The following is a 15,694-nucleotide window of genomic DNA, read 5'->3' as shown; positions in this document are numbered from 1 at the left end:
GCTTTAGTTAACCAATACAGTGTGTGTGTGGGTGTGTGTGTGTGTGAGTGAGTGAGTGTGTGTCTCAAGTGTACAGCATGCTGTTTGTTTTTCCAAACCATAAAACCAGCTTCACACACATTCAAGATCAGAAACTAATTAAATCAACGATTCAAACATTGGTCTGATCAAACAAATGGTAAAAAAAACTACAAAAACCAAAACAACTAAAGCCCCACTAGTCACCTTAAGATTTCCCCAAACAACTGCCCCAGCACAGTATGTCGGTTGGTATATGTGTTTCTGTTCATTAAAGCTTCACCATAGCCTTCCCTTTATTAATAGCCCTAAACACAGAGGCAGTAAAATGCCAGGCTATAAAACTTGTGTACACACTCATACCAGCTTTAAGACCCAGGAAGCCTGGCTGACGAGGAGGAACTCCCTCTGAGACACACCATGCACAGTAGTGACGCTGCCCCTTCTGCTGCCATCTAGGATGTTGTGAGGACAGTGAGATGTTTGACAAAGAGGTGTTCCTCCACACCCCCCCTCTCCCTCCCCACTTCCTCCTCCTCCCACTACCTAACACTTCTCTTCTACCATCCTGACAGTGTTTGAATACCAAGGGGCACCCAAGTCCCTGAGGGCGGTATATCCCGCTTCAGTGGAATAGTTGACTTAAGATTGTGGACTAGGAGGCTGTATTTGATGGCCAAACAAAGCCATGGAACAACGTGTCAGAATGGTCAGAATATTTCAGCCACAGGCTCCTTGTCTGACCTGTCAGTATAGGGACGCACTGTAATGCTAACAACTATACTGCGACAAAATGGCCGAACAACAGTGACATTAAGAGAGGGATAGTCATCATCATAGACCGTCATCGTGAATGAGGATCGATTCGATGAGGTTACCAATATCATATTCTGCCACCATCAGGTGGCCTACTTCTCAATAGCAGTGTGGATTTGAGAGGTGTGTGTGTGTGTGTGCGCGAGCGCGTGCTGTCGTTCAGGGTTTGTGTGTGACTGTATGTGCGTGTGTCTGTATGCGTTAGTGTGTGTGTGTGTGTGAGAGAGAGAGTTAGATTATGATGGTGTCCCTGGGGAAGCCTGAATGTAGGAAGGCAGCAGCAGGCTACAGTGAATCAGTATGACTGTAGCTCAGCTCTGCCGCATCAGCGCCACACCTCGCAATTCGTGTGTGTGTGTGTGTGTAAATGTGCACAAGTCTGCGTTGTGATTAGCGCATTTAAAATTGGCTTGTTTTTAATGGATTGATTGTCCATTTGATGCTTTCCACACTGCAAACATTTGCACAAACCAGCATTCAAGCATAACAGCAATGCAAACATACAAAGGTGTGCAAATAGCACGAACACACAGTGCATTGAGTCTACAACAGGCCTATGTGTTTAGGAACATCCTGACAGAGGGCATTTAATAAGCAGTAATGTGAGGAGGCTGAGTCCTATTACACGCTCTCTGATTGGTGTAAAATAATGCAAAGAAAATGAAGTAAGGGGGGTGGAGGGGGAGGAGTATTGATAGAACGAGTGAGTGAGTGAGTGAGTGATTGAAGGATGGAGGGCTGTCTGATCTGAGAGAGACAGAGCAAGTGTGAAAAGTGAAAAAGGTGAGAGACAGATAGTGAGAGAGACACAGACAGACACAGACAAAGTAGTGGCGATAACCCACTGGCCCGTGGTAGTAAGAGTGCTTTCCAATGCAAATAAACGGTGTGATTGTTCAACTGCAACTCAATATCAGAGTGTATACTTGTGATAAGGTACTTACTATAAGCTCTATTAGTATCACATTTGTGTTTCAAACTGAAGGTATTAAATCTTGCCTAGTTTACTGTGATTATTGTAAATGGGAGAGAGAAACTGCTGGAAGAAGAGATCGAGGAGAAGTAGCAGCTTGAGCTCTACATTCCCTCTTCTACCCAACCATCATCTTGTAAGAACAACCAATCCGACCACATTTTAATACTTATCGACATGACTACCAATACAACAGGAAGTCACACAAGGAGGTTTTAGAAAAGGAAGCACCAAGCAACGACAGAAACTCAAGTCTTTGGCAGGAGGTGGGGGAAGGGTGTCTCCTAGCCTACAAATCCTAGAGGAGGAGGAGACTGTTACACTAAAATCCCATTTATATCCACCCTAATCTGGATATAAATCCTGGAGGATTTGTAGGCTGGGGGACGCCTGCCCCCGGTTCCTATGCTAAAGAAGTGGGTTGATGGATGAGTTATTTGCTGGATGTTTCTAAAAATACACTACAAAAGGCTAAGGGGCATGGCTTTGGTTGTTTGGCCAATGTAAAAACCTTTATGTATGCGTGTGTGTAACATGTTACGTATCCAAATCTAAATATGAGTCCTAAGAATGTGCCTCATTTCCTCCAGAAGGAGCAACTAACTAGCCTTTCTGACACATACTCACATACTCTTACTGGAAGAGTAGAATCAGTAAGAAAACAATGGAGCTCAACACAAACAATAGACACTGGACGCACACTTGGCAAGTGTAGAAAGGCGCTATTTGTCACCTCTAAAAACCAATTCAAACTATTTCCTCTCTTCTTTCCAGGATGGAAGTGAATCACCGACTATTACACAGAAGCCCAGTTTTTTTCAACTACGCCAAAATAAAGATACTCTTTACGCACTTGTTCCGTGAGTACAACGGTACTTAGGAATGGTTCGCTTGACCCGATGTTAGTTTCCTCAAGGATCACAATGACTCTTGCTTAGAGACTAGGTGCTCTTGTGGTTAGTGGTAACTGATTTTAAATTTTTGTTCTCGCTGTGATATATTGTTTTTATTACTGTTGCTTGCTTTTTTCCACAGCTACACTTGCACTTATAGCGGTTCATGTTGTTTAATTGTAACTTGTTTAACTACATGCTCTTATGGTTCTTCCCTTTGGCACTTTGGTTGTTCACAATGTGTGCTTCATGTTTTGGCTACTCGCGATGTTTTTTGGCTATCTTGTTGTTATGATCAGTGACCTATGCACTTTGTAAAGCTCTCTCTTGGAAGTCGCTTTGGATAAAAGTGTCTGCTAAATGAATAAATGTAAATGTAAATAAATGTTTCAGTCCAAGTGTAAAGACTTTCCAGTGTGTTTGTATGCAGTGTGGTTCTAGAATGCAGTTTTCTGACCAATTTTGTCCTACTAATGACTAATGGCACTGATACCAGTAACTAATAAAGAAAACAGCATGGGTACAGTGAAGTGTGAATTTGTGTTAGTAGAGCATCTGTAATGTGTGTAAGCTTGTGTTTGTCTGTGTTAAATCAAGTGGGGCCTAAGCAGATGATGTTGCCATTCAGTCAGTGGTGGTGTTCCCAATAGCCCAGCCAGTCCAGAGCGTGTTGGTTTCCATGACGTCACCCACCAACGAGCTGGCATTAGCCTGCTGGTTCACTCAGGGGCACAGCTCTCTATTTCTCTCTCTCTCTCCTCCTTTCTCTCCCCTTTCTCTCTCTGTCACCCTTCCCCCTTATTCCCCTTCACTCTGTCCATCTCTCTCTCTGTCTGTCTGTCTCTCTTCCTCTCTCTTTCCCTCTCTCCCTGTCTCCTTTTTTGCTTCTCAATTCACCATCTCTCTCTGTCTCCGTTTCCCTCTCTCTCTCCATCTCTTACCCCATCTCTCTCTGTCTCTCTTTCCCTCTCTCTCTCTCTCCATCTCTTACCCCATCTGTGTCTGTCTCTCTTCCCCTCCCTTTCCCACATACAAATCAAAACAAACATTTAAATCATGAGGCCATCAACCCGTCAGAGCATGTAGGGCCCAGACCAGGGTTCCAAATGCTGTGGTTGAGAGCAGGGGGACCCAGTTCTGAGTGGTGAGACTCAGTAGTGTCCATGCACCCATCAGACGAGCAGACAGACAGCTGAACCATCGTCTCGACTACCTGACTCAGTCAAACATGGCCAGGTGTGTAATGTTTGTCACAAAACCACATGGTTAAAACAACTTATGAAAAAACGAATGGTGAAAAGACAGTATTTGCACAGATATGTTTGGCATTGCTCTTGTTTATAAGAGGAGAGTCAAATGATCCTGGTTAGGGAAATGCTGCTTTTACATTTTACATTTAGCAGATGCTCTTATCCAGAGCGACTTATAGTAAGTAAGTACATGCATGTTGGTTTCTGTGTGTTTTAGCCCAGGGCTGGTTTGACACACAAACCCACTACACACATTTCCTGTGTGTAAAAAAAAATCCTCAACGTACTTTCACATTTACACATTTGATGTAAGTTGTTCCTGTGTGTCAACACATTACAAATCTGTTTGTTTGTTTTAGCCCAACCTAGTTAACTTGCATCCTGTTCAAACCATTTGAGAGAAATAAAATACCTTCAGTGAGTGATAAAATACCTTCAGTGAGACAAATGATTTACTGTGCGAGTGTGGATACAAAGGTCTAAAAGTATTGATTGCAACTTGTTTGCTTGAGAACTCAGATAAATACACGCTCTCAGATGACCTTAATATAGCAGAGGCAGGTCATTCAAACTGCCCTATCCTCTAGCTATGTGGTAGAGAGTCACCACCTCCACCTAAAGCCCAATTTATACTTAGGTCGCAGACACTTTTGAAAAGGTCGCCGACAGAAATGACGTCTCGGTCGACACTTTTAACCGTCGCTTAGAAGTGTCGCCTACCAGGAGAAATTTCTACAGGCGACTGTTTTCCGAAGTATAAATGCAGCAGCCTGAGCGACACTTTTTTCTTTTTCGTCGGCGACCATTTCAAAAGTGTCCGCGACCGAAGTATAAATTAAGCTTAACAGATCCTGGATATGACCTCCACCGACAAGGACAGCCCAGCAGGGTCCCCCAGGGACCAGAGGCAGGAGACCAGGCTGACCCTGGAGCAACTCTAAGGTCAACGGCTGATGCCCACCGTCACACCTCATCGAAGCGCTCCCTCGGCTCACCAGGCCAACGCAAAGACAGTCTGCGCAGCAGTGGGTGTGACAGTGTGTGTGTTCATGCGGTTAACCTAGGATAAGCCCGGGCTAAATCCTCTTACAGTTAGTGGTGACCTGTGGCAGTACCCTGTGATTTGAGGACCCTGGCAAACTGCCAGCAGGCCATGACCAGCACCGCCAGAAATGACCCGTGGTACTACAGGAATAATGGTAGGAATGCTTCTTTATGTGACTGGATGACTTGGTGTCTTTTCTGTCTATACACTTATTCCTGTGTCCCCCTCCGTCATGCCCATGTCCCCCTCGTTGTGTCCATGTCCCCCCCCCTGCCCGTGTGTCCCCCTGCCCGTGTGTCCCCTTGCCCGTGTGTCCCCCTGCCCGCGTGTCCCCCCCTTGCCCGTGTCCCCCCCTGCCCGTGTCCCCCCCTGCCCCTGTCCCCCCCTGCCTCTGTCCCCCCCTGCCTCTGTCCCCCCCTGCCTCTGTCCCCCCCTGCCTCTGTCCCCCCCTGCAAGTGTCCCTATCTCTGCCACTGTCGATGCCCGTCTCTATTTCTCATCACAAAGCGAGCACCTGTCAAACCGACGGTAGCCTCACTTCCCCTGCCACAGTGGAAAAATGTTGTGGTGTGATCAAACGATACGACGGTGCTTGCGTTTCCTCCAACTTAAGACAATACGCAGTCAAATTAGAGCGATCCTCTCTGCAGGAGATTTAATAATCGTGCATTCATAGAGCACAACGTAACAACGGCTAGAGTTTCAATATTTGGCCCACACTCACCGCAAGTGGGAACTTGTCAGACTTGAGAAACAACAGTAAACTGCCGATACAAAAAGCAGCCAAGCTGACAGGAAAAGTCAGGAGTGCAATGATTCCGTTTCCAGTGACAAAAACGTGACCGTCGAATGAGCCATCGGCCCCTTGCATTCACTGGGCTCACAGCGCACATGAAAGCATCCATACAGTAGACTATGAACATTGTGAAAAGAGCCCCATGTGACTCTGGCCTGCGCTCTGTGGTTCCAGCCTCATGACAGGGCTGATCTCGTCCTGCAACCACACAGTCACAGGGAAGCTGTGTGTGTCGAGATCGTGTCCCAACACGACCATCTCCTGGTCCTGGTCTCCAGATCCTGAGTGGCACCACTGGGCGCGCACAGAGACTCCTCCCAGCTCTGTCACTGGCAGTGACTTTGGATTGAAATGTGTGCTAGACAGGTTCTTGCACAGGTTTAAACGAGGTCATACTAATGCTGTGTGCTGTATGTGATCGTGTCTCCTGTGCGGTGTGCTCTATGTGATCGTGTCTCCTGTGCGGTGTGCTCGTACCTGGTAGAACTCTCTCAGCCATGTCTTCTGGAGGTTTTCAGGCTGCGAAACAGAGAAGAGAGACTTCCGTTAACCACTGTTCTTAGACAAAACATTTCTTTGACACTTTGGTTGAACTCCCCAATGCGACACATTTACTGAACCGTGACAATATGAGGCATCTTTTCTTCAGTAGCAGCAGACACAGAAGCAGACACGCACAAACGCACCACACACATACACAAACACCCCCCCCCCCCACACACACACACACACTCCAGATGGGGCACCTACGACTAACAAATGAAGCTCGTCAGCCAATGGCAATAACACAGTGAAAAAATGTCATGTGTGTATACGTGCGTGATGGTGTTGAGTTTAAGCAGCCCACCTCCAGTAGCTTTTCTCAATGATCAGGTAATCTCTCTCTGGCTCTGCAGTTAGCTCTGGGTATATGTCAACAACAGCCTCCACAGTTTACTCTCCCTCTCTCTTTTTCCCTTTATGTATCTGTCTTTCTCTACACTTTAAAAGGCCATCCCCAGCCCTGGACTTCATTTCATTTGCAGGGTGGAAACAGAGACAGAGCCTTGGGCAGTCTACCATTTAAGGAAAGATCTCCCCATGTCGATAACTGGGTCTGATGAACTGGCGTGTGTGAGTTCATTCCGAGGCAAAGGGAGACTATATTAAGAACAGTCAGTGGAGAGGAGTCCAATCTGTACTGGACTGGTGGTGCCTGCCTACAACACAACCTGCAGCTCTGAATCTCTGGGTCACATCAGCAACAGAGCATCATACTGTTACATCTTGCACTCTAAAAATACCACATCGCTATGGCAACCTGAGGGGGGGAAAAAAATAATTCTCCTTCTCTAGAGTAATATACACAGTTCGATCATGAACAAGTCCTTTGGTTTTACTTATAATACAGGCTGAGCTGATACTCTCTGACACACAGTGGTGGCAAAAGTCACAGTCTCCCATGTGTGACCTAGTTAGGGCATAGTGGCTGTTTCTGGGAGCACCTGGGTCTCTCCAGGTCTACACTTGGTAGGCCTAAACTGGGAGGGAACAAGGGCCGTTTGTGTGTGTTTCTTGTGACAAGAAGTGTCTGAAAGAAAGAGAGACAACAGTGATATAAAGTGTGTGTGTGTGTGTGTGTGTGTGTGTGTGTGTGTGTGTGTGTGTGTGTGTGTGTGTGTGTGTGTGTGAGTGAGTGAGAGAGAGAGAGAGAGAGAGAGAGAGAGAGAGAGAGAGAGACATGGTCCCAGCCCTAGCCTCAGTCTCAGCCAGATCAGATCATAGGGCTATATAAGGACATGAGCACTGGACCCTGTCATTAGTCATACTGAGAAAGAGAAAGAAAGAGAGACACAGTCACACAGAAAACAAAAATCGAGAAACAAAACCTTGACACCTTCCTCATTTGTCGACAGGTCAGGTGGTAAAAACACTTGTACCTGCGTACCTTTATGTGCACCTGTATGAGTCGAAGAATGTTCAACAAGAAGGTGTGTGTGCTGTGCGTGTATGCGTGGGTGGGTTTGAAACAAGGTCAAGGCCCAGTCTTTTTAAGTCTTTAGCTGCAGGACCTTCGGATCCACACGACTATCCACCGGTTCAAACCGCCATGGCAGGCCATTGCTAAACAGTGGTATATTTATAGGTCTTTCCATTGTTTAGATTCCTCTAGGAACGCTGATTGCCATTTCAAAGAGCCCTGTGTATAGAAACAATGTACACACACATACCAAATGCATGCGGCTCCACTGGACTAATTAAGTCAAATTTATCGTTGAACCTCCACAGCCAAAAAAGTGTCAACTGTCCCTGACCACATCTGTAGTGTGTTACCAACGAGAAAGTAACCCCCCCTCATCCAGGGGGACTGTCAGACACTAATAAGACAATAAAACCACACTGTTGACAGTTTTACAAACAAACCCTCTTGTCTTAGCCAAAAAAATTGTCTCTCCCCCCAGTACCACAACAGCAGAACTTGAAGAAAGTCCATACAAGCTAAAGTTGGCTCCACGCTCAGTTTGACAAGAACTCTTTCTAGAGGCCCTGTGCTAATTAAGATGACCCATCTCTGCCGAGCGCAATGGCTCAGGTCCTGGGGAACAGACGGTGACCTTGGTAGGGTGGCCCTAAGGAGGGCCAGGGCCCCCCGGAGGCCCTCTGCTGGCTGGGGCCCCAGAGAGGAACGGACCTAATGTAGGAACGGGTCCTCTCCTCAGCACTCTAAATCTGCAGTCCTGCACCGCGGCCCTCCCACAGCTTATCAAAAGTTAATTTTCCGTTAATTAGAGACGGGGCTACACCGGCAGCAGAGTGAAAATAGACGAGGGCCTTTCTTTAGGGCCCTCACGCTCGCTCTGACTCTTTCTCCATCTCCTCCCCACTCTCTCATTTCTTTGCCCATCCCTTTTTCCGTTTGTGCAGTCGACGGCCTACTTTTCCCACCACTCGGGGAATTAAAGACTCAACTCAAGCTTTGGTGAAGATCTACTTTCATGTTGTCAAAGTGGTGTATTCTTTAAGCAGCCACGGAACGGAACGACCACAGAATGGCAACCTCCTGCTGAGCAGGCTTACTGGGGTTTGGATGAGATGTGAAAAGTAATTACATGGAACACCTCCGTTTAGTGAACAGCGTGCAGTGATCCATTATGAGCCCCTGGAAAACCCCACTCGTCAACAAGCAAGCTACTGCTTCAAGGCGCCGCGATATTACGGTATGTCCACCCACTGTCATTGTTCTTCGCAGGAGACAAAACAAAAAACACGATTTGGACAAAAGGAAACATATTTGGACAAAATCCACAGGTCACGAGTGACCCCTGGTCTTCTTCTCACCCGCTGAGGAGCTCTCCTTTCCGTGGCGGAGTGTTCCGGTTGTGGTGCAGACGGAGCGGACCTAGATATGCGTGATGACGACAGAGCTCTGGCAGACAGAGGGCCCGCTGGTCAGCTGGGAAACACATGGGCACCACATGAGCCTGCTCCTGCTTCGTAGGTCACTGACTCCTTCCTCTTATTTTCTTTCTCTCAGTCCATCTCACGCCCCCCCCGTTTTGGTTGACGTCAATCTCTGCCCTAAAACTCTACTTATCTCCACCCCCCCACTGCTTTTCTTCCATCTCAAGTTCTCAAGAAAAACCCAGTTCTCACCCTTGCCTCCACCCCCTTACACCTGGCCAGCTCCAATTCTCTCCCTTCTCCCTCTTTTCTGAGCAACGACTGGGTGAAATAGTGGAAGGTGTCAGCTGTTTATCCTGTGTGTCAGAGGAAGGTGTAAGAAATGCAATAAAAGCCTCTTACTGGAGTTATTTTTGCACTTTACGCTATAAAAGAGGCCAGGCTGGTCGAGGGCAAAGTCAAATCCCTTCACATGACTCCTTGGCTGCTGCCTCCTCCACCTCGCCCACCACACCCTCCTCTTCCCCCTCCTCTATTCAGCCACCGCAGCAAACAGCCCTGGTAGCAATGGCTGAGCAGAGCAAATGTGCAGACGCAAAGTCCTCAAATAAGCCACTTAGATACATAGGTATGAGCAAAGACAGAAGACCAATAATCACTTTGTGCTTGTGTGTGGAGGATAAGTGCATCCAGGGAGAGGCTGGTGAGAGGCCAGTGTGAAGGTTGGTGTGAGGCCAGGTAGAGGCTAGGTGTGAAGCTTGGTGTGAGGCCAGGTAGAGGCTAGGTGTGAAGCTTGGTGTGAGGCCAGGTAGAGGCTAGGTGTGAAGCTTGGTGTGAGGCCAGGTAGAGGCTAGGTGTGAAGCTTGGTGTGAGGCCAGGTAGAGGCTAGGTGTGAAGCTTGGTGTGAGGCCAGGTAGAGGCTAGGTGTGAAAGTGAGTCTGTTGTCCTCGGTCCAGGAAAAGGAGATTGGAGGATGTGACCTTTATCACACGTCAGGTCCAGTCTGCCCAGTAATCTTCTCTAGTCTCCTGAGTTGAAAGACCATCTCTCACCTTGCCTCTCTCCACACCTTTAAAAGGACTTTACGGAACATTCCGAAATCCGCTGTCCAGAGGAAGGATCAATTCTCATCTAACATGGCACAATAAATTCATTCCCTCTATACAGACATGGATAAAAGGATCTGCTTGTCACATCAGAATTTCCCATGAGACAATAGGCCTATGTTGCCAATGGCTTCCATCACTACAAATGTTTGGAATGCATCCCAAGCAAAACCAGTGTCTTCAAAAGTTCACAGTGGGAATCTATTTTTGTTAGGCTGCGATGCTGTTCCAAAAAACAGATCCCAAAGGCCCTCAACATGCAGAAGAAAAAGCCCCATTTGCAGCTAATTTTGAACAGTGTTGTAAATGCCAATCTACATCTAGGCTGTAAATCACACTAAATAAACTACATTGAAATACTGCATTCTGCTAATTGCTACAGTCATGCTTGAATATAATGTTCTTGAATTAGGGTATCATGGTAGCAACATGTTATGCCTCGGTGGTTCGGAATGTGGGATGTGACACTATATCTCTAACAGATCGACAGCCTGTGAATGTTGACACACCAGTAAAAAGGAGGTTATTAGCTTTCAGGGGAGCATGTGGCTGTCTAAAAATAACCTCCCTAGATGAAGGGTTTTGATTGAGGCAGGGACTGAGGGAGGTGGGGGGAACTGGGGGAGCCAGCTGGACTACCAGCAGAGACCACAGGGAGGCGTTGGAGGGGGGTCCTTAGCTCTAATTGGCACAACAAACAGCCCTCGACTAGTCATCTTCTCCTCGAGATCCAGAATGGCGTCAAGTAGGAGAATGAGTGACAAGCCTAACAGGGTTTGCCACTCAATTATGCAATACAATTTAAGGCAGCTCATTATAGAATTAATTAGAGCAGGCCATCTTCGAGAGGGTTTAAAATTAGGCCTTACGTTGGAATGAGCTTGTCTCCTCTGGGGTCTCCCTGCCCCCACAACAGTGAGGCCTGGAGGGACTGGGGTTTTGGAGGTCTACCTTAGGTTACTTAGTGGTTTTCAAGTCAGAGGATACTTTTCCTCGAGGCAAGGAGGGATAGGCTGCCTGTCACACTCACAACCCCCTGAGAGGGAATCAATACTGCAATCAGCTGGGCTGGGAGCATAAGTGTCATCAGGGCAGGAAATTACAGCACTCAGAATAACCGCAGCTGCGTGGTTGCAGCACAGGTCTGCATCACCACCTCACAGTCTGCAAACAGCACTCAGCCCACACACAGCTGTACTGTTGCTCAAATTCCATGGATAATTTGTTGGCACCATTATTTGGGAAAACAGAACAAAAAGTTAATATAAGACAAAAATAAGCTGAACTGGCTAGATAAATGACATGGGAAAACAAAGGATCTTAAGAGTGCTAAGTATTTCTCTCACACTAGTTCCCACGTGTTACTCCACACAGATGCTAGGTCTCCCACTCTTAACATGCTGCAGGCAGCTACTGTATAACACCTCTGCAGACCACAGCAAGATGAAAAAAAACATCAAAAAGAGTTTGCAGAGTCTCTGAGGGGAAAAAAGACATGCTTGTATGAAGAGGCTTACTTGTTTGTCTCCTTCCCTTAAGTGATCACCAGAGGTTTCTGAGTCCAAGCACAACTTTGAAACCTCAAGATCTCTACATCTCACAGCTGTTCACAGTACCACTTTAGTCACAGAACATCGTAGTAAGAAAAGACTGAGGGGTTCTAGGTGTTAGCATTATGACTGAAGCCAGTGAAAGTCCGTGGAGAGAGGTGTGTGAGTTAGAGCGTGGGTGCAGACTGTGGAGTCGGCACGTGCAGACCAGTCACTGAGAGAGCATGTCTGACCAGAAGAGGCAAATAACCAGTCTCACTCCAGCCCGAGGGTCCTATGTTCAGGCTCTGTTAGGGAGACAGTATTGAAGCCCACTGGGAGAAGAATAATTAAGTACAGTATCTGAACTGAAAAGGGCAATGTTAGCAGTGGGCTACTGAGTGTCTGGAAGCCACACATCTATTCATTAGACTTACCAGAAATGCATGATGTTTGGGAGGACTTGTGAGGGCAAATACATAGTGAAACTGAGATGGCGTACAACTGATAAAAGAGATCTTGGTTTTAGATCAGCGAGCCCGCAGCAACACAATTACAAACCATGATGAGAGAAAATAAAAGACACACTTTACCGCAAAAGACTTCCTTCTTACCTGCCTTTGAGCCCCACTCTCTCACACTCACTCAATGCCCCACCATGAAACAGCTAAATACCTCGGCCAAAGTTCTCTCTGGCTCAATAAGCTATTTGTATTACTGTCCATGTAACAAAAGGAGATCACACTTGTCTAACGTAATTGTTCAATTCTCTCTTGGCTAAGACTTATTGTTTGCAGAGGGTGAAAACTATGACCAGACTCATAGGGTTTTCTAAAGGGACGGCTTGTGTAATAGTTGTCATGTTATTTCAGGCAAAGTGATCTTTAAAAAAAGCCGCACTACAAAGTCTGGTCATCACTACAGTCAAACGTGTCAGGTAGCACAGGCCTATAACTTGCTTAGCATCTTGACAAAAAGTGTTGGCGTATGGATTGCTGAACTAGCCAAGTCTTACAAATCATATGAATTACATTTCTACAAACTATGCAGAGAGGTTCAATCTAGATCTTGGACGATGTGCCAGGTAAAGGTCTGAGGTGTAATCCCTGTGTTTAGAGACTACTACCCTGCTAAGTATCTTGCTTTGAATGAGCAGAAACTGAAGTTATCGCTAAAGTCTTGATATTAGCAGCACACTTTGACTTAACAATGTTCAGTGTTTTCCAGCTACAATCACCTACTTTTTAAAGGCCTACATGTTATGTCATTGACCTTAGAAAGCTGTTAAGTTTGCATATGTAAAATTCCCAACACCAACCAATTGAAGAACAATAGCATGTCAACACACACAAAAATAGCCCTGTTAGCAGCGGATTGGTGGAAGCTCATTCTTAGACCAGGAAGATAAGTGTCTTGAGAGGAGGAAATCCCCCACTGGCTTGGAAAACAAAGAGCCTATCCTTCAACTGGACAAGACATCCTAAAGTCAAAAAACAGATGACCTGACCCTATAACTAGCACATGCACAATCACACACGTACACCAAATGTGACCTGATCCCAATAAACAACCAAAAGCACCTGATAAACTTAGTTGAAAACTCTTATCTGCACACAGAACGTCCTAGAGAAATTCTAACAGGTGAAACACATTTCATCATCTGTACAGATGAAATGACGGTTTACACACCCATTATCTTTTCAACTTTAACCCCAAGGTCACAACTAACAGGTGTGATCTTTAACAACCGGCAACAACAAAAAGGGGACGCTGACTTTCAAAAACTAGTTCTGCTCACATTTCCAAAGCGGAAATCATTTCTAAACAAGGCCATACTTGGAATCATCCATAATTCATGCGAGGAAGAGAGATTCAGGCTGTCACCGAGCCTGCTCCACTTTCTCTGGCTTTGACAAGTTACACAGAGGTCTCCAGTCTCCACTGGAGCCTGCATGGCTATGTTGGATGAGTGTCCATCTTTCAGGCTTTCCCAGGAGATAGACAGATGAAAGGTGAGGGGAGGAGGAGTGAGTGATTATGAAAAACAAGAAAAGGGGGTAGGAAAGACAGAGAGAAGGAGATAATATTGATAGAGAACAAAAGTTGACATGAATAGAGAGACAGGGCCATTGAAACAGGTGCATAATCTGCTCCTCAGTGAAGGTGATTATGTCTACTATCACAAGTCTGAGTACATAAGGTCTCTTATTTGGCAATGCCGTGTCCTAGATTCATAATCCTCCCATATCAAACATGTGGGCTATTCCTGTCCTAAAACCCAGAAAAACATGTACGCATGTACGTATAGCACACACACCTAACACACGCATCGCTGGAGAACACAGAAGAGCAGAAAAAGAGGTCTTTCAAGTCTTCTTAGATTTCTTGGTAAATAGTCAAGTGAACTACATATCTCACTATCAGGACATGCAAAGCAGGAAATGATTTAAGAAAGATAGAGATGCTATGTGGTACGGTTGTAGCAAAGGTCACATTCCCTGTCAGGTAACAAAGTGGATTAAACGTCCTTTCTTGGTGAGCAATCGGCTAACCATCTACCCTCAACCCAGTCCCCCCCTCTCACACTTTCATCTTCCTTCAACCTCTCCCCACTTCTGACTCATCTAATATCATCTCATCCCCTTCAAGTTTGTCCTCTCGTCTTTGTCCGTATAGTCTACCTCTGGCCTTCTGTCCTCCAACAGTCTCTTGCCGCCTTCTTCCCCTCAAGATGCCACGGGTTCTTATCGCTCTCTGCTCTCTTGCACGCAGCATCCTGTTTGTATTGGCGAAGGACAAACATTGTCTCTGTGTGTCGCGGAAGACATTTCACAGGCTATCACGTTTTCTGCCTGGACCTGATATCTCTATAATTGGGTTCTTCCTGCTAGAGGGTGGGAGAGACGGGTGAGGGAGAAGTAGAGAGGAATAGAGACAGAGTGAGAGCAAGGGAGAGAGAGCGATATAGAGCAAGAACCCGACTGACAGCAAGAGAGAAGAAGAGAGAAAAAGAGATGGTGCATCCACAATGAGAGTAATAGAAAGGGAGGAAAGGGGGGCAGTTTCCATGACACCATTAAAAGGGGGCGAACAGCACCCCCCTAACTCTTTCCATCAGGGTACTGTGAGGCCCAACAGAAAGATCAACATGGTGTCCATATCACAAAAACAGGCTCAATTCATCCACTTCTGCCAAGGTCCAAAATGGACTTAGTAGCAAATAAATATGATGAAAATATGGATGGCTATCTATCTCCAAATCCCTCAAGAACCACTAAAATGACAGCTCCCCTAGGCAGTGACCTTAAGGATACGCGGCTTAAAACCTCCCAAAACAAACAGAAGAGAAACCACTGGGTTTCCACAACACAGGGTTGCAGCCAGCCCTCACCAGGAGAGCCTGATTTATGCCCTCAACAGCCCAAAGACAACGCGTAAGGTTCCCAGTTGCTGTGCCAAGACTGAACCTAGTAACAACATGCCATAGTAAGGCTCAGCCAATCACCCACTGAGCTGGCTGTGAACAGCAGCTTGTGGCTTTAGCTCAGTGGGATAAGACCCACTTGAGGAATACACACTGGGCAGTTCTGAGCAGACATGGTCAGTCATGCAGGCCGGGTCAAGGCCTCTTTGGGATGGGTTTATTCCTCAGTGCTCACTCTGCGTTGTGTTTTGTGTGTGTGTGTGTGTGTGTATGCTTGTGTGGGTGTGTACGCTTGTGTGTGCCCATGCCTGACTGTCATTTCCCATGGCCCGGTCCTGTCACTGAACTCTTACCCTCTCCCTCATCTCTCTATCCTCCCTCACCCTCCCCTCATCATTTCTGCTCTCCAGGCCCTCTCTGGCCCCTCCCAAGCTATTTACAGTCATTTCCTATATTTTTTCCT

At 46.5% G+C, this 15,694-nt stretch overlaps 1 protein-coding gene across 2 annotated transcripts in view; it reads right to left on the bottom strand.

The window, feature by feature from the left end:
* Positions 1-15,694, bottom strand: part of LOC136943624 (inositol polyphosphate-5-phosphatase A) — a 100,337-nt gene that overhangs the window by 71,713 nt on the left and 12,930 nt on the right. For both annotated transcript variants that reach the window (XM_067237018.1, XM_067237017.1), the window contains exon 2: positions 6,269-6,310. In XM_067237018.1, coding sequence (XP_067093119.1) covers positions 6,269-6,310 — 42 coding nt within the window. The remainder of the gene's footprint in view (positions 1-6,268; positions 6,311-15,694) is intronic.

The sequence above is a fragment of the Osmerus mordax genome, chromosome 5 (genome assembly GCF_038355195.1).
Source record: "Osmerus mordax isolate fOsmMor3 chromosome 5, fOsmMor3.pri, whole genome shotgun sequence".
Lineage (NCBI taxonomy): Eukaryota > Metazoa > Chordata > Actinopteri > Osmeriformes > Osmeridae > Osmerus > Osmerus mordax.
This window is presented reverse-complemented; position numbering and strand designations above follow the sequence as displayed.